Source organism: Mobula birostris, chromosome 20 (assembly GCF_030028105.1).
Source record: "Mobula birostris isolate sMobBir1 chromosome 20, sMobBir1.hap1, whole genome shotgun sequence".
Classification (NCBI taxonomy): Eukaryota; Metazoa; Chordata; class Chondrichthyes; order Myliobatiformes; family Myliobatidae; genus Mobula; species Mobula birostris.
In genome coordinates this window covers 63,937,129-63,956,605 of record NC_092389.1, presented here as the reverse complement: position 1 = coordinate 63,956,605, position 19,477 = coordinate 63,937,129, and the positions used below count along the sequence as shown (strand labels likewise).

The 19,477-nt window shown below is 46.1% G+C and overlaps 1 protein-coding gene and 1 long non-coding RNA gene across 2 annotated transcripts; both read right to left on the bottom strand.

Moving 5' to 3' along the window:
* Nucleotides 1-1,994: 1,994 nt before the first annotated feature.
* LOC140185269 (uncharacterized) lies at nucleotides 1,995-7,358 on the bottom strand. Its single transcript, XM_072238661.1, has 2 exons — nucleotides 7,331-7,358; nucleotides 1,995-4,478 (listed from the first exon to the last, which is right to left on the bottom strand). Exon 2 carries the CDS (start codon nucleotides 3,729-3,731, stop codon nucleotides 2,082-2,084), a length of 1,650 nt encoding a protein of 549 aa, XP_072094762.1. The 5' UTR covers nucleotides 3,732-4,478; nucleotides 7,331-7,358; the 3' UTR covers nucleotides 1,995-2,081.
* Nucleotides 7,359-10,367: 3,009 nt separating this feature from the next.
* LOC140185421 (uncharacterized) lies at nucleotides 10,368-19,450 on the bottom strand. Its single transcript, XR_011882627.1, has 2 exons — nucleotides 19,025-19,450; nucleotides 10,368-12,360 (listed from the first exon to the last, which is right to left on the bottom strand). It is a non-coding gene; the product is annotated as an uncharacterized lncRNA (long non-coding RNA).
* Nucleotides 19,451-19,477: the final 27 nt, after the last annotated feature.

Genomic DNA, 19,477 nt, shown 5'->3' with positions numbered 1-19,477 from the left:
GATGGCTGCCACTGGGTAAAAGAGAGTTGAGAATAGATATACGACCAATAGAAAATGACAAGGGAGATATTGTGATGGGAGGCACAGAGATGGCAGAGGAACTGAATGCGTATTTTGCATGATTCTTCACGGTGGAAGACATCTGCAGTACTGAATATCGGACATTCAAGAGTGTCAGGAAAGTGAAGCACATGCAGTGAAAGTTACAACTGAGAAGGTGCTCAGGAAGGTTAAAGGTCTGAGGGTGGATAAATCTCCTGGACCTGATGGAATGCACCTTCGGGTTCTGAAGGAAATAGCTGCAGAGATTTCGTAGGGATTACTAAAGATCTTTCAAGAATCGATAGATTCTGGCATAGTACCTGATGACTGGAAAATTACAAATGTTACTCCGCTATTTAAGAAGGGTGGGAGGCAGCAGAAAAGAAACTACAGACCTGAAAGCCTGACTTCAGTGGTTGGGAAGTTGCTGGAATCAATTGTTACGGATGAGATTACGGAGTACTGGGAGGCACATGACAGGATAGGCCAAAGCCTGCGTGGTTTCCTGAAAGGAAAATCCTGCCTTACTAACCTACTGCAATTCTTTGCGGAAATTACAAGTTGGGTGGACAAAGGAGATGTAGTTGATGCGGTATACTTGGATTTTCAGGGGCCTTTGAAAGGTGCTGCACATGAGGCTGCTTAGCAAGATAAATCCCATGGAGTTAGAGGGAATTCACTACCATGGTTGGAGCATTGGCTGATCAACAGAAAACAGAGTGGGAATAAAGGGATCCTATTCTGGCTGGCTGCCAGTTACCACTGGAGTTCCACTGTGGTCGATGTTGAGACCACTGCTTTTTATGATGTATGTCAATGACTTGGACTATTGGATTAATGGATTTGTGGAAAAATTTGTCGACGATACAAAGATAGGTGGCGGAGCAGGTAGTGCTGAGGAAACAGAGTGCCGGCAGAGAGATTTAGATAGTTTCAGGGAATGGGCCAAGAAGTAGTTAATGAAATACAATGTTGGAAGGTGTATGGTCGTGCATATTGGTGAAAGAAATAAACAGGCAGACAATTATTTAGATTGGGAGAGAATTCAAAATGCAGAGCTGGAAAGGAACTTGTAAGTCCTTGTGCAGGATACCCTAAAGGTTAACCTCCAGGCTGAGTCGGTGGTGAAGAAGGTGAATGCAATGGTGGCATTCATTTCTCGAGGTACAGAATATAAGAGCAGGGATGTGATGTTGAGGCTCTATAAGGCTCTCATGAGACCACACTTGGGAGTATTGGGAGCAGTGAGCTCCTTATTTTAGAATGGATGTACTGACATTGCAGGGGGTTCAGAGAAGATTCACAAGAATGATTCCAGGAATGAAAGAGTTACCATACGAGAAGCATCTGTCTTCTCTTGGGCTGTATTCCCCGGAGTTCAGGAGAACGGTGGTCGGAAGGGGAATCTCATTGAAACATTCTGAATGTTAAAAGCTCTGAACAGATTAGATATGGGAAAGTTATTCTCCATGGGAGGGGAGTCTATGACAAGAGGGCACAACTTCAGGATTGGAGGACATCCATTTAGAACGGAGATGAGGAGAACTTACTTTTCTCAGACGGTGGTAAATTTGTGGAATTTGTTGCCACAATCAACTGTGGAGGCCAAGTCATTTGGCGCATATGAGCCAGAGAGAGATAGGTTCTTGATTAGCCAGGGCATCAAAGGGTATGGGGAGAAGGCAGGGGAGTGGGGATGACTGGAAAGAATTGGATCAGCCCATGACTGAATGGTGGAGCAGCCTTGAAAGGCCGAATGGCCTACTTCTGCTCCTATATCTTATAGTCTTAATTGAGTTGTCTAAGTGAATCCTTTCCCACATTCAGAACAGGTGAGTGGCACCCCCCAGTGTGAATTCGCTGATGTATTTTAAACTCAGACGACCGAGTGAATTCCTTCCCACAATCTGAGCAGGTGAGGAGTTTCTCCCTCGTGTGAATTCGGTAGTGGCTCACAAGTTTGGATGACAGAGTGAATCCCTTCCCACATTCAGAGCAGCTGAATGGTCTCTCCCCAGTGTGATCTCGCTGATGTACCTTCAGTTGAAATGACCGAGCAAAACCCTTCCCACATTCAGAGCATCTGAATGGCCTCCCCCGAGTTGAACAAACTGATGTTTCTTGAGTTGAGATGACTCAATGAATCCCTTCCCACATTCAGAACACGTGAATGGCCTCTCCCCAGTGTGAACTCGCTGATGTACCTTCAGTCGAGATGACCCAGTGAATCTTTTCCCACATTCAGAGCAGCTGAATGGTTTCTCCCCAGTGTGAACTCGCTGATGTAGCTTCAGTTGACATGACCGAGTGAATCCCTTACCACATTCAGAGCAGCTGAAAGGTTTCTCCCCAGTGTGGAATCGCTGATGCACCTTCAGTTGAGATGACCGAGTGAATCCCTTCCCACAAACTGAGCAAGTGAATGGCCATTCCCCAGTGTGAAGTCGCTGATGTTCCTTCAGTTGAGCTGAATGGGTGAATCCCATCCCACATTCAGAGCAGATGAATGGTTTCTCCCCAGTGTGATCTAACTGGTGTGTCAGTAGTTGAGAATGCCGAATGAATCCTTTCCCACAGTCTGAGCAGGTGAACGGCCTCTCCGCAGTGTGAACAAACTGATGTTCTTTCAGCTGACTTGAATAGGTGAATCCCTTCCCACATTGTGAGCAGATGAATGGTTTCTCCCCAGTGTGAATTCGCTGGTGTTTCAAGAGCTGAGATGAAGAAATGAATCCTTTCCCACATTCAGAGCAGCTGAACGGCCTCTCCCCAGTGTGAACTCGCTGATGTATCTTCAGTTGAGATGACCGAGAAAATACCTTTCTACATTCAGAGCAAGTGAATGGCTTCTCCCCAGTGTGGACTTGCTGATGTTCCTTCAGTTGACATTGCCAAGTGAATCCCTTCCCACATTCAGAGCATGTGAATGGTTTCTCCCCAGTGTGATCTAACTGGTGTGTCAGCAGATGAGAATGCCAAATGAATCCTTTCCCACAGTCTGAGCAGGTGAACGGTCTCTCCGCAGTGTGAACAAACTGATGTTCTTTCAGATGAGCTGAATCGGTGAATCCCTTCCCACATTCAGAGCAGATGAATGGTTTCACACCAGTGTGAATTTGCTGGTGTTTCAAGAGCTGAGATGAATGAATGAATCCTTTCCCACATTCAGAGCAGCTGAATGGCTTCTCCCCAGTGTGAACTCGCTGATGTACCTTCAGTTCAGATGACCGAGCAAATCCCTTCCCACATTCAGAGCAAGTGAACGGCTTTTCCCCAGTGTGAACTCGCTGGTGTCTCTGTCGATTGGACGAGTGAGTGAATCCCTTCCCACAGTCTGAGCAGGTGAATAGCCTCTCCTTAGTGTGAACTCGCCGATGACTCTGTAGTGCAGAAAAGCGAATGAATCCCTTCCCACAGTCTGAGCAGATGAATGGCCTCTCCCCAGTGTGAAGTCGCTGATGTGTCTGGAGTTGAGAACGCTGATTGAATCCCTTCCCACAGTCTGAGCAGGTGAATGGTCTCTCTCCAGTGTGAACTAACTGATGTTGTAGCAGGTCGTTTGACTGAATGAATCCCTTCCCACAGTCTGAGCAGGTGAATGGCCTCTTCCCAGTGTGAACTCGCTGGTGCCTATGTAGTGTGGACGAATGAGTGAATCCCTTCCCACAGTCTGAGCAGGTGAACGGCATCTTTTCAGTGTGAACGAGCTGGTGTTCATTCAGTTGAGATGATTGAGTGAACCCTTTCCCACATTCAGAGCAGGCGAATGACTTCTGTCCAGTGTGAGCTCGCTGGTGTCACTGTGGCGTGGTTGAGTGTGTGAATGCCTTCCCACCGTCCGAGCAGGTCAATGTCCTCTCACTGGTGAATTTTCTGATATACCTTTAGCATCAATAACAGAATGGCTTCCCGCTTGCAGAACAGGTGGAGCATCTCACTATGGTGTGAACTTGCTGACGTATCTTCAGACTGGATGACTGAGTGGTTCCCCTCCCTCACACAGAGCGGGTGAATGGCCTTTCCCCACTGTGAACTCACTGGCGTGTCTGCGGGTAGCCTGTGAGTGAATCTCTTTCCACACTGAGAGAAGGAGAATGATATCTACTGCGAACAATTCTCTGGCAATTCAGAAAGTCAGACGTTTGAATCCCTTGTACAATTGATGCAGTTGAAGAACTGATCTCCAGTGAACATATGCTGGAGTGTTCTCAGCTCCCGGTTCCAGTGAATTTCACAGAGTAAAAACAGAAAACTTCATCTCAGAGACAGAATACATTACCAGGTGGGATGAGATATTTCTTCACCTCCAAGAATCAACACCAGATGTGCTGGTGTTGCAAAGAATAAATTTGGTCGCTCCTTAAATATCCAGACAGCAAAACTGATTTGTTGTTGTGTTTGAGATTCCCGTACACAAGTGTTCTGCCATTTCAAACCTGTAAAGATATTTGCAAAAGACATCAATGGGTGAAGGACAATATTTCAGGAGAGATTTCAGTCTGTGGTGAGAACATAAGAAATAGGAGCAGGAGTCGGCCATCTGGCCCTTTGAGCCTGATCTGCCATTGAATAAGATCATGGCTGATCTGGCCATGGACTCATCTCCACCGACCTGCCTTTTCCCCATAACCCTTAATTCCCCAACTACGCAAAAATCTATCCAATCTTGTCTTAAATATATTTACTGAGGTAGCCTCCACTCCTTCATTGGGCAGAGAAATCTGCAGATTCACCACTCTCTGGGAAAAGCAGTTCCTCCTCATCTCCATCCCAACTTCCCCCAAATCTTGAGGCAATGTCCTCTAGTTCTAGTCTCATCTACCAGTGGGAACAACTTTCCTGCCTCTGTCTTATCTATTCCTTCCATAATTTTACATGTTTCTATATGATATCCTGGCATCACAATTTTACCAACTTCAACACAAGTTGGGGGTACTCAACCCCAGGATACTGTGAGAAGTGAGGGAGGAAATTGCTGCGCCTCTGGCGATGATCTTTGCATATCAATAGGGAGAGGAAAAGTACCAGAGGATTAGAAGACATTCTTCCCTTTTCAAAAAAGGGAGTAGAGACAAGCCAGGAAATTACAGACCAGTGGTTCTTACTTCAGTGGAGGGCAAGTTGTTGGAGAAGCTCCTGAGAGGCAGGATTTATGAGCATTTGTAGAAGCATAATCTGACGTGGGATAGTCAGCATGGCTCTGTCTGGGGCAGATCATGCCTTACAAACCTGACTGAATTCTTTGAGGATGTAACAAAACACACTGATGAAGGTAGAGCATTGGATGTAGTGTACATGGCTTTCAGTAAGACTTTTGATAAGATTCCTCATGCGAGGCTCATTCAGAAAGTAATGAGGCAAGGATCCAAGCAGACCTTGCTTTGTGGATCCAGAATTGGCTTGCCCACAGAAGCCAAAGGTGGCTGTAGGTGGTATGTATACTGCATGGAGGATGGTGACCAGTGGTGTTCCACAGGGATGTGTTCTGAGACTCCTTCTCTTTGTGATGTTTATAAATGATCTTGATGAGGAAGGAGAAGGGTGCTGATGACACAAAAGTTGAGGGTGTTGTGAAGAGTCTGGACAGTTCTCCAGAGGTCACAGCAGGATGCAGATAGGATGCAGAACTGGCAGATGGAGTTCAACCCAGATAAGGGTGCTGTGGTTTATTTTGGTGCATCACATTTGAAGACAGAATACAATATTATGTTGGGACTATTGACAATGTGGTGGATCAGTGACATCTTGTGGTCCATGTCAGTTTTACACCCAAAGCTGCAGTGCTGATTGACATTGTTGTGAAGAAGGCCTTCATCAACCATGGAACTGAGTTCAAGATCGGTAAGGTAATGTTACAGCTATATAAGACTTTCTTAAAACCCACACAGTACAGTTACCTCATTACAGGAAGGATGTGGATACTGTGGAAAGACTGCAGAGGAGATTTACAAGGATGTTGCATGGAATGGAGAACATGCCTTATGAGAATAGGTTGAGTGAAGTTTGGAGCGATGGAAGATGAGAGGTGACCTGACAGATGTGTATAAGATGATGAAAGGCATTGATCGTGTGGATAGCCAGAGACATTTTTCCTAAGGCTGAATTGGCAAACACGAGGGGCATAGTTTTAAGGTGTTGGAAGTAGGGTCAAAGGGGATGTCAGAGGTAGGTTTTTCACACAGAGAGTAGTAGGTGCATGGAACGCACTGCCAGCGATGATGGTAGAGGCAGATACCATGGAGTCTTTTGAGAGATATGTACATGGAGCTCAGAAAATCAGAGTGCAACGTGGTTGGGAAATCCAAAGCAGTTTCTAGAATAGGTTACATGGATGACACAACACTGTGGGCCGAAGGGCCTGTAATATATTGTAAATTTCTGTTTCTATATGCAATCATCTTCTATCAAGGCACAGATCAGACATTCTGACTGACCATCAAATTCTCTGACTGTATTCCTGTCTGTGTGAGAATGGGCTATTTCTGACTTCAGTCAACCTAAAACTTGGCTCAATATGTCTCGGTCATTTGGTATTATTTCAAGTTCTGGCCATGCTCCACAACACTACAAAGAGCACTTGTTTCCACATGTATGATCCTGGAGATTTACTAATTATTTGGATCGCCTCCCACCAGCTGATTGACAGTGAGGAACCCATCGATGGCAATGCCAATTAATATAAAGTGGAGGGCAGTGGCTATTCTCATTGGAGTGCGGCACTTTTGTGATATAAAAGCCACAAGTCACTTGTCATCGAGGCAAAGGTGTTTCATATCGTTATTTACTCGGAGAGAACTAAATCTGACGGAAGGTTTTAATTCCATACAGCTCTAATTGACATTTTCACTGACTGGAAGGTAAACTCTTCAACCGAGATTAACTGGGAACTATATTTTTGTTCCGAGTTACTAATCCTCAGATTTACATAGCTGAAACACGGCAGTGTTTGGGAGATACACTCGCTCCCATTTCCTTCGACTGTACGGGAACAACGCTTGGTAGTATCATCCATGGCTGCCTCTTTACCCAGAAGGCCCCACGATCGAGAAACCTGTCTGTCAGCCACCGAACAATAAAGCGATGCGCATGCGCCGCAGAAACGGCGGCGGCCCACCGCTCATTAGCCGAAAGCCTGGCGGCACTGGGTGCGGATCGTGGGGCTGAGAAAGAGGGAACGGACCGGGACTGTCCTGGGGTGCAGGACCAGTGCGCCAGCAGCTCACAGTAATAGCCCGTCAATCACGTTTCAGACGCCGCTGATTAATTCCCCACCGGAGACCCCTCCTACCTGCGGCCGGTCTTTGCGAGCCTCTCGACCACGGAGCGCATGCGCGATATTTGGGCTTACCTCATACCTCTGCGCATGCGCGTGTGAGCAAACGGAAGAAAATCTGCAGATGCCGAAATCCAAAACAACAAACGGAAAATGCTGGAGGAAAGTCAGGGAGGCAGACAGCAACTATGGAGAGAAGTGAACAGTCGGCCTTTCAGACCCAGACCATTCTTCAGCACTGGAAAGGAAGGGAGGGAGTCAGAATGTGGGGCAGGTGAGGTGATAGGGTAAACCGGGAGAGGGGAAGGAGTGAAGTAAAGAGCTGGGAAGTTGATTGTTGAGAGATAAAGGGCTGGAGAATAATAATAATAATAAATACTCTATTGATTCCGAGTGGGAAATTCATTCGTTTCAGCGGCAGCATCTAAAAGCACAGCAAGCAGCGGGCTGACTTTACTGAAAATAAAGTGAAGAATAATAATATACACAATAACACTGTATCAGTGTGCAATAATAATGTTTGAAACAACAATGCAGAGACTATTGAACTATGATGTGTATTCACCTGTCGCAGAAGATTTTTGTTACGATCCTTGTGAGGGCGGAGCTGAGTGAGTTTGTTCAAAAGGGGTCGGGGGCTTTGCTGCCTATTCAGTAGGTCATGGAGAGGATGTTCCGGTTGTCCAGAATCGATAACAGTTTGATCAGTGACATCCACTCCAACATTCACTCGAAAGAGTCGGGGTTGTGGCCAAGGATGGATCCAACCTTTCTGATGAGTTTATTATTCTTTCCCAACGTAAAGCAGCGAAGAAGACTGCACTCGCTACAACAGACTGGTAAAAGATCTGCCACATCCTGCCTCACGTGTTCAAGGATCTCGGCTTCCTTAGAAAATAGAGTCTGCTCATCCCCTTCTTTTAAACAGCCTTGGTGTTGGTTTTCCAGTCATGTCTCTAGCCGAGGCGAACACCCAGGTCGTTGTCCTCCTCCGCCATCGCAACTTCTTCTCCCAGAATGTACCCAGGACTCATCACAGTCCTCTTCCTCCTAAAATCTATCACCATTTCCCTGGTTTTGACCACGTTCAGGAGCAGTTGATTCTTCCCTCACTATTCCACAATCCTGTTAAACCAGCCCTCTGTACCCCGAGTCCTGCCCATCTCTGATGCACCCAACTACGGCAGAGCCATCAGAGAACATCTTTAAGTGGCCAGACTCAGAGTTGCACTGAAAGTCTGAGGCGTTCAGTGTGAACAGAAACGGAGACGGGACAGTCCCTTGTGGGGCTCCAGTGCCACCCACCTCCACCGCAGGCAGAGAACCACCCAGCGGTACAGACTGGGGTCTATCTGTCAGGAAGGCAGTAATCCAGGAGATAGTGAATTTGTCTACACCCACCCTTGCTCAGACAACGTGGCTGGATTTTATTGAAGACATTAAAGAGATCAAAAAGAGTGACTCTCACAATGCCAGCAGCATCATCCCGGTGGGAGTGAGCTCGCTGCAACAGGGAGATGATGGTATCATCCGCTCCCTCCTGAGGTTGGTAGGGAAACTGTAGAGGATCCGAGGTAAGTCTGGACCGGCCTCTGCATCACCTTCATCATATGAGGTGTGAGGGCAATTGGTCTGTAGTGATTGTCGTCATTAAGTTCAGATAATTACCATACTGGGTAAAGGACCAAGGCAGGAATTATTCCACATCTTTTCCTGACTCGGTCTCAGATTGTCAGGGTGCACCAAAATACCAGACAGCAGGCTCGTACAGGCTTTCAGTACCCTGGGGATGATACTGTCGGGGTCAGCAAATGTAGTCTCTCCGGCTGTCTCCTACCCAGACCTACATTCACTGTCCATCTCCCTGATGGCCTCATCCACACGGGGTACACCGAGATACAGCTCCTGAGAGACCGTGTTGGGGATCTGGAGCTGCGGCTCGATGACCTACAGCTTATTGGAGAGAGTGAACAGGAGATGGAGCGGAGCTACAGGGAGTCAGTCACCCCGAGGCTGCAGGAGTTAGATAAGAGGGTGACGGTCAGGAGAGTGAAGGGAAGAGCTCAGGTAGTGGAGGTGTCCCCTGTGGCCTTACCCCTCAGTAATATGTTTCTCGTTATGAATACGATTGAGGGGATGACCTGACAGGACGAACATGGCGATCGGGTCTCCGGCACTGAGCCTGGTTCCGTGCTGCAGAAGAGAAAGAGGAAGATGAGGAATGCGGTTGTCAATAGGGGATCCCATAGTGAGGGGAACAGACAGGAGGTTCTGACAGCCTCATAGAGATACCCGCATGGTGTGTTCCATCCCAGGTGCCAGGATACGGGATGTCTCGGATCGAGTGCAGAGTATTCTGAAGGGAGAGGGTGAACAGCCAGAAGTCTTGGTACCAATGACACAGGTAGAAAAAGGGAAGAGGTCCTGAAGAGAGAATTCAGGGAGTTAGGTAGGAAGCTCAAAAGCAGGACCTCTGGGGTAGTAATCTCAGGATTGCTGCCTGTGCCACATGCTAGCGAGCGCAAGAATAGGATGATCAGGCGTATTAATGTGTGGCTGACAGACTGGTGTAGGGGGCAGGGCTTCAGATTCCTGGATCACTGGGGCCTCTTCTGGGGGAGATCCGACCTGTACAAAAAGAACGGGTTACACCTGAACCCAAAGAGGTCCAATTTCCATGTGGGCAACCTTTAATAGGCTGTTAGAGAAGGTTCAAACTAATGTTGTAGGGGTGTGGGAACCGAGCCAATGGGAAAACAGAAATAAATCAAAGATAGCGTGCAACAGAGATAATCGAAAGAACGGGCAGGAGATGAGGCATAACCACAGGGTAGATGAGTTGAAGGGCAATAATGACATGGTGCAGTTAAAACAGAAAGCAACAAATACTGGCCTGAAAGTGTAATATTTGTCTAGCCCCCGGCAAGCCTCAGGGTCGCTCAGCTCGCTGTCGTCTAGGGAAACAGCCCTCGGCCGCCAAACTGGGTAATTAGTTTGTGTGGATGCTGTGTGATATACCCCTCCCCGCCCAAATAACAGACAATACACCAGATACAATTAAATGAATTACAGTTTATTGGTATTATTGGAATTATATAATTAATAGAGAATAAAATATAAAAAGGAAAATAAAAGGCGCCACACGTATCAAAGTTCTATCTCTTTGTGCACAAACAGTTGGAGCTCAGGACCCTCCTTCTTCACCCCGTGATCCCCTCGGACCACCTCGACCTGCCACCTGGGACCAACAACGGTGGTCACCCAGACGCGCCACACGAGTCCGTCTCCGTCTCCTCTCCTCTCCTCGCCGAACACCACGGACGTCGGACTCCTGATTGGGGTCCGACACCGTTAGCCGACTCACAGTACCTTGTCCATCCTCGCTCTCTCTCTCTCGCGCCTTCTGCCCAAAAACCCGCGCATCACAATAACTTACAGACACACAGAAAGAATAACATCTATCCCAATTGGTTTGTAACATCCGCTATCAATAACATTATCCAACCAAACTGCTAGCGGGTGGACTTTCTCAGCAGATAATATAACAAAGAAGCCATTTCAATTATAACATAAAAAAGAATCATTGTAATTAGCCTACTCAGTAACATAAAAGAAGAAACCCCTTACATATGAAAGCACGGAGCATAAAAATAAAATGGACGATCTTGAAATTCAGCTACAAATTGGCAAATATGTGGCCATCTCTGAAACATTCAGATCAGGTGAACAGCCTCTCCCCAGTGTGATCTGACTGGTGTGTCAGTAGGTGGGATGATTGAATGAATGCCTCCCGACAGATAGAACAGGTGTATGGCCTCTCTCCAGTGCAAACTCGCTGATGCTTCCTTTGACTGGATGAGGGTCTGAATCCCTTCCCTCAGTCTGAACAGGTGAACAGCTTCTCCCCAGTGCGAAGTCACTGATGTTTCCTCAGACTGAATAAGTGTCTGAACCCCTTCCCACGGTCTGAGCAGCTGAACTGGGCTTCTCTCCAGTGTGAAATCGCTGATGTTCTTTCAGACAAAATGAAAGAACAATGTCCACCCAGGAAAAAATTGGGGCAGTCAAACTCAGTGATAAGCAAGGCATGAGTTAAGGTCCGAGCAAAAAAAAGCTCATTGCAAAGGGCAAAATAACCTTTCTTAGCAACGAGGTGACATCTATTCTGAAATGTTAATTGTGTTCCCAGTGTTTAAGTATACCTTGGTTTTATCGGAGACTATTGCAAAGAGAAGGATGCAATCCAGGGGACATGGTAATGTAGCAGTTAACTTCACACTTCACAGCCCCAGCAATCGGAAGACTGGGGTTCAATTCCTGCCGCTGTTCTCCCCGTGAGGACCTGCGTTTCCTCTGGATGCTCCGGTTTCCTCCCACATTCCGGAAGACAAACGGGTCCGGGTTAGTAAGTTGTGGGCATGTTATGTTGGCACTGGAAACATGGCAACACTTGTTCAGTGCCCACAGCACATCTTCGGGCTGTGTTGGTCACTGACACAAACAGGGCGATTCATTGTGATTCAATATTCCGACGTACTTGTGACAAATAAAACTCATCTTTCTTTCATCTTCCCTGTGTACTGCATTTTTTCCTTTTATTAGAAGTAGTTCAGAGTAGGTTTACTGGGATATTGAATGGAACAGGCAGATTGTCTTATGGGGAATGTCGGACAATCTAGTCTTGTTTCTTTTGGATTTAGAAGAGCAAGAGGAGATGGCAGAGTAAATGTGGAAATGACATTACATTCCATCACTCCAGTTACTCTATGAGGGTTATTCATTTGAAACAGATTAGACAATGTGTTTTTCCTCTCTCAGAGGGTTGTTAGTCCTTGGGACTTTTTTCCTTCAAGGATGTTTGAAGCAGTCTTTGAGTAACTTTAAGCCAAAATTAGATTCTCCACAAGCAACAGAGCCATGGAGAATGGAGAATTGAGGTCACATCTGGATCACCATTAACGTTAATAATTGGCAGAGAAGACCCAAGTATCTCATTCCTGCTTCTCATTTGTATTTGTGCTTGCATGTTGTCAGGCAGTGGGGAACTAAGTAGGAACCAAAGTCAATTGTTGTTTACTAAACTGAAAACAATGCAGTCAGATAAAAATGCAGCTCGTCACAAAGTAATTAAAAGTTAGCAAATGGATCTGAAAACATCAAGTCAAAGCTATAAATGATAAAAGAAGTTCAATCTTTGAAGCCTTTATAAACTTTGAACATATAATTTTATTGGGATAAAAAGAGGCAAAGTGTAGTGAGACTCCTGGCGAGGAGAGGCTGATGACAGGGCAACACTGCAATCAACAGGAGGAGTTGCCAATGTAAAAGGTGGACAGAATAGAAAAGGTGAATACAGGACTGAAGGTGTTATATTTGAATATGTGTAGTACACAGAGGAAGGCCGATGAATTTGTACCACAGTTACAGATCGGCAGGTATCACTGAATCATGGCTGAAAGCAGATTATAGCTGGTTCTGTCCAAGGACACTCATTGCATTGAAAGGACAGACAGCAAGGCAGAGAGGGTGGTGTGGCTCTGTTGGTAAACAAGGAAATTCAATCATTAGAAAGGTGACAATGGCTCGGAAGGTGTTGAATCATTGTGGAGAGAGCTGAGGCATTGCAAGGGTAAAAATACCCTAATGGGGGGTATGTACAGACCACCAAACAGTAGTACGGACGTGGTCTACAAATTCCAGTGCGAAGTAGAAAATGCATCATGCCAAAAGGGCAAAGTTACAACAGTCATGGCGGATTTCAATATGCAGCCAGACTGGGGAAATTAGGTTGCTGCTAGTTTCAAATAGGGGGAATTTCTAGAATGCCCTCGAGATGGCTCATTGTGGCTGAGCCCACGAGAGGTATTCTGCAATGAATCCTGGAATTGATTAGAGAGCTTAAGGTAAAAAAAAAAAAAATCCTTAAGGTAAAATGTGATTGAATTCACCCTGAAATTTGAGGAGGAGAAGGTAAAATCAGATGTGTCAGTATTACAGTGGTGTAAGAGGAATTACAGAGGCATGAGAGAGGAGTTGGCCTGAACTGATTGGAAAAGAACACTGGCAGGGAGGATGGCAGAGCAGCAATGGCTGGAACCTCTGGAAGCAATTGGGAAGGCACAGGACATATACACACCAAAGAAGAAGTATTCTAAACGTTAGCTGACACAACCATGTCTGTCAAGAGAATTCAAAGCCGAAATAACAGCCAAAGAGAGGGTATATAATAGAGCGGAATATTTTTTTTTTAGATTATGAGAACACTCTGTCCTCTTTTATTGTCATTTTGAAATGCACTCATGAGTGAGTTGGGAAAGTTTTAAACACCAACTGATGAAGGCAACTAAAAAGTCATTAAAGAAGTAAAGATTGAATATGAAAGTGAACTAGCCAATAATATTCAAGATGATACCAAAGTTTCTTCAGATACATAAAGTGTAAAAGAGAACTGAGAGGGGATACCAGCCCACTGGAGAACGATGCTGGAGAGTTAGTAATTGGGAACAAGGAAATGGCTAATGAACTGAAAAAGTATTTTGCATCAGCCTTCACCGTGGAAGACACTAACAGAATGGTGGAAGTTGCTGGTGTCAAGGATGACGAAGTGTGTAAAATAACCATCAGCAGGGAGAAGGTTCTTGGAAAACTCAGGGTGGACGTCACCTGGACCAGTCGGTGTACGCACAGGATTCTGAAAGAGGTGGCTGAAGAGACTGTGGAGACATTTGTAATGATCTTTCAAGAATTGCTAGATTGTGGAATAGTTCCTGAAGACTGGAAAATTGCAAATGTCACTCCACTCTTCAAGAAGGGATAAAGGCAAAAGAAAGGAAATTTAATAGGCCATTTAATCTGATCTCGGTCGTTGGGAAGACGTTGGAGTCGATTGCTAAGGACGTGCTTTCAGGGTAATTGGAGGCACATGATACAATAGGACGTAGTCAACATGGTTTCCTGAAGATAAAATCTTGCCTGCCAAATTTACTGGAATGCTTTGAAGAAATAACAAGCAGAATAGACAAAGGAGAATTGGTTAATGTGTTGACAAGGTGCCTCACACAAGGCTGCTTAACAAAATACGAGACCATGGTATTACAGAAAGATTCTAGCATGGGAAGAGCAGAGGCTGACTGGCGGAAGGCAGAGTGGGAATCAAGGGAGCCTTTTCTGGTCGGCTGCCGGAGACTAGTGGTGTTCCACGGGGGTCTCTGTTGGGCCAATTCTTTTCACGTTACATGTCAATGATTTGGATGATAGAATTGACGGCTTTGCAGCAAAGTTTGCAGACGATATGAAGACAGGTGGTGGGGCAGGAAGTTCTGAGAAAACAGAAGGGCTACAGAAGGACTTAAGACAGATCAGGAGAATGAGCAGTGAAGTGGCAGATGGCATACAGTGTTGGCAAGTGTAGGGTCATGCACTGTGGTTTCAGAAATAAAAGGGTTGACTAAAAGGGAAAGAGACAGAAGGAGAGACCGGTAGTGATAGGGGATTCGACAGTGAGGGGAACAGACAGGAGATTCTGTGGACGTGAACAGGACACCCCGATGGTAAGTTGCCTCCCAGGTGCCAGGGTCAGGGATGTCTCAGATCACATCCACAACACTGTGGAAAGGGAGGGGGAGCAGCCAGATGTCTGGACACATATTGGTACCAATGACATAGGAAGAAAAAGCAATGAGGTCCTGAAAAGAGAATTTCAAGAGCTAGGTAGAAAGCTGAGAAGCAGGAACTCCTGGGTAGTAATTTCCGGATTGCTCCCTGTGCCACACGCCAGTGAGGGTAAAAACAGAATGATTTGGCAGATAAATACAGTACATGGCTGAGAAGCTGGTGCAAGGGGCAGGGCTTCAGGTTCTTCGATACCTGGGATCTCTTCTGAGGGAATGACCTGTTCAAAAGTGACGGGTTACACCTGCAGCCGAGGGGGACCAATATTCTCACGGGCAGGTGCGTTAGAGCTGTTGGGGAGGGTGTAAACTAACTTGGCAGGGCGAGGTGGGAACCAGAGTGAAGGGACTCAGAATAGGATGGCTGGTAAAAAACTGAAGATTGCGTGCAGTCAGACTGTCAGAAGGGGCAGGCAGGTGATGGGACTTAGTTGCAGCCAACAAATCATTAGGGATGCAAAATCAGGAAGGACAGAAAATACGGTACTCAAGGTGTTGTATCTAAATGTGCTTAGTATAGGAAATAAGGTGGATGATCTCGTTGTTGCAATATTACAGATTGCCCGGTGTGATGTTGTGGCCATCACTGAATGGTGGCTGAAGGATGGTTATAGTTGGGAGCAGAATGTCCCAGTTTACACGTTATATTGGAAGGTTGGCAGAGGGGGTGATGTGGCTCTACTGGTAAAGAATGACAACAAATCAGTGGAAAATGAGACATGGAGTCAGAAGATGTTGAATCATTGTAGATTGAGTTAAGAAACTGCAAGGTTAAAAGGACATTGATGGCAGATATATACAGGCCCCCCAACAAAGCAAAGGTTAGTGGGAAGGTAGACAATTGGAACAGTTTTAAAACCCTACAGAGAGCAATTAAAAAATCATTAGAAGGGAAAAGATGAAATCTGAAGCCAAACTAGCAAATGATAATGAAGTGGATTGTAACTGTTTTCTCAAGTATGTTAAAAACAAAAGAGAAATGACAGTGGACATAGGACCACTAGAAAATGAGGCAGGAGAAATAATAACAGGGGACAGGGAGATGGCTGATGAACTAAATGAGTATTTTGTGTCAGTTTTCACTGTGGAAGACACTAGCAGTATGCCTGATGTTGTAATGTGTGAAGGAAGAGAAGTGGGTACAGTTGCTGTTTCAAGAGAAAGCTGCTCAAAAAGCTGAAAGACTTAAAGGTACGTAAGTCCCCCAGACCAGAGGAACTGCACCCTAGGGTTCTGAAAGAGGTAGCATCAGAGATTGTTGTGGAATTAGAAATGATCTCTCAAAAATCAATGGACTCTGGCATGGTGCCAGAGGACTGGAAAATTGCAAATGTTACTCCACTCTTTAAGAAAGGAGAAAGGCAGCAGAAAGGAAATTATAGACCAGTTAGCCTGGCCTCAGTGTTTGGGAAGATGTTAGAGTCAATTGTTAAGGATGAGCTGATGGAGTACTTGATGACACAGGACAAGATAGTACAAAGTCAGAATGGTTTCCTTTTGGGAAATTCTTACCTGATGAATTTGTTGGAATTCTTTGAGGAGATTACAAGTAGGATAGATAAAGGGGATGCAGTGGATGTTGTGTATTGGGACTTTCAGAAGGCCTTTGACAAGGTGCCACACATGAGGCTGCTTATCAAGTTAAGAGCCTATGGTATTACAGGAAAGTTACTAACATGGTTGGAGTATTGGCTGATTGGTAGGAGGCAGCAAGTGGGAATAAAAAGATCATTTTCTGGTTGGCTGCCAGTGACTAGTGGTGTTCTGCAGGGGTCGGTGTTGGGGCCACTTCTTTTTATTCTGTATATTAATAATTTAGATGATGGAACAGATGGCTTTGTTTCCAAGTTTGCTGATGACCCGAAGATTGGTGGAGGGGCTGGTACTGTTGAGGAATCAGGTAGGATGCAGAAGGACTTAGGCAGATTAGGAGAATGGGCAAGAAAGTGGCAAATTAAATACAATGTTGTAAAATACCTGGTCAGGCACTTTGGTGGTAGAAATAAACGTGTGGAATATTTTCTAAATGGGGAGAAAATCCAGGAATCTGAGATGTACATGGACTTGGGAGTCCTTGTGCAGAACACCCTGAAGGTTAACTTGCAGGTTGAGTTGGTTCGGTGTTGAGAAAGGCAAATGCCATGTTAGCATTCATTTCAAGAGGTCTAGAATACAAGAGCAGGGATGTGATGTTGAGGATTTATAAAGCACTGGTGAGGCCTCACCTTGAGTATTGAGGCCTCCCAAGTCCATGTTTTGGCCCCCTCATCTGAGAAGGGATATGCTAGCATTGGAAAGGGTTCAGAGGAGGTTCACAAGGAGGATTTCAGGAATGAAAGGTTTATCATACGAGGAATGTTTGATGGCTCTGGGTCTGTACTTGCTGGAATTCAGAAGGATGGGGGGGGGGGGATCTCATTCAAACCTTCTGAATGTTGAAAGGCCTAGACAAAGCAGATATAGAAAGGGTGTTTCCCATGCTGGGAGAGTCCAGGACAAGAGGGCACAACCTCAGAATAGAGAGGCACCCTTTCAAAACAGAGATGCAGAGAAATTTCTTCAGCCAAAGGGTGGTGAATTTGTGGAATTTGTTGCCACATGAAGCTGTGGTGCCAGGTCGTTGGGTGTATTTAATGCAGAGATTGACAGCTTCTTGTTTGGACATGACAGCAAAGGTTACGGGGAGAAGGCCGGGATCTGGGGTTGAGAAGGAGATTTTAATATAAAGGATCAGCCATGATTGAATGGTGGAGCAGACTCGATGGGCCAGATGGCCTAATCCTGCTCTTATGTCTTATGGTTCTTATAGTCTTATGGACTATTTTCTAAATGGAGAGAAAATTCAAAAACTGAGATGCAAAGGGATTTGGGAGTCCCTGTGCAGGACTCCCCGAAGGTTAATTTGCAGGGGTCTGTGGTGAGGAAGGCGTATGTGATGTCACCATTCATTTGAAGAGGACAAGACTATAAGTGCAAAGATGTAATGCTGAGTCTTTATAAAGCACTGGTGAGGCCTCACTTGGAGTACTGAGAGCAGTTTTGTGTCCCTTATCTTGGAAAGGGAGAGCTGAAAGTGGAAAGGGTTCAAATGCTGTTCATGAAAATGATTCCAGGATTAAATGGCTTGTTATATGAAAATCGTTCTATGGCTCTGGGCCTGAATTCACTGGAATTCAGAAGACTGAAGGGTACCCTAATTGAAACCTATTGAATACTGAAGGACCGTGATAAAGTGAATGTGGAGAAGGTGTTTCCTCCGGTGGGTTGTCTAAGACCAGAGGACACAGCCTCTAAATAGAGGGGTGTCCTTTGGGAACAGAGATGAGAAGGAATTTCTGTAGCAGAGACAACTGAGTCTGTGGAAATCTTTGCCCCAGGCAGCTTGGGAGGCCAAGTCATTATGCATATTGAAGACAGAGATTGATTGATTTTTGATTGGTCAGGGCATAACGGGATACGGGGTGGAGGGTGCAGCGGGAGATGGCTGCAGACAGGAAAAATGGATCAGCCATGATGAAATGGTTAAACAGACATGACAGGGAAAATGGTCTTATGGTCTAATACAAGAATAAAGATCTCCTCTGAAGGTATGTGCGGTCCTGTTGAGGGCCTACATGGAACACTGTGCACAGGTCTGGTCTCCTTCCCGGAGACAGTCTATGGGATAAATGGAATGAAGAATTTTCCCAGTTTGATTTCAGGGTTGTGGTTGTGTCCTCAGAGAGATTACACTGACTGGGCCTGTCTGAAAACTAGTGAAATAAGAGGTGGTCTGACTGAGACAGACACAGTTTCACAGGGTTTTGACAGGGTGCGGAGTTATTTCCTTAGCCAGATTTTGGCGAATATTTGGAATTTTCCTCACAAGTTTTCTAAATTCAAAAAGCCAAATTTAAGGGCTCTGCGATGCTGGGAACGTTTCAGGAAAGTGGCGCTGAGGTCAAAGATCGGGTGTATTCTGAGGAAAGGGTAGGACAGGCGCAACGGGCCGAATGGCCACGCCTGCTCCTGTTTCTTATTTTCTAAAGCACGAGTTTACCTTTGTGTCTTGTTCTCCCTTGGATTTCAGCCATTCGGATTGCACAGGGGAGCGGTGAGAGCTCCGGAGATCCATCGGCAGCCGCTGCGGGGCAGCTCCCGTCTCCCAGCAGCAGGGGACGAGTCCAGACAACAGGCCCCGATCCTCGGCGGGGAAAGGCCGGGCACCCTCCGTGTAGCTGAAACATCTCACGGAATCTCCGCCAGTCTCTTCAGCTCTGCCTTCAAAAGGATTCAGGACCCGCCGGTGTTGCAGCCGAAACCCGAGGCGCAGCTCCCAGTCTCCGGCCTCACTCGGTCCCGGTTCCGGACTCCGGCCCGCTTCCAGCGCTCAGCGTCCCGCCCACTGACACCCCTCAGCCAATGAGAGCAGCCTTCTCCAAGCAGTGATCGCTGATTGGCTGTGAGTGTATCTGAGGGCGAGCTGCTGCCGGGAGACGGAGATGTCAGTCAC

Excerpts from the sequence above, each read along its gene's own strand:
- LOC140185269 (XM_072238661.1), bottom strand. The coding sequence starts at position 3,731 with ATGCCGTTCACCTGCTCAGACTGTGGGAAGGGATTCACTCATTCGTCC.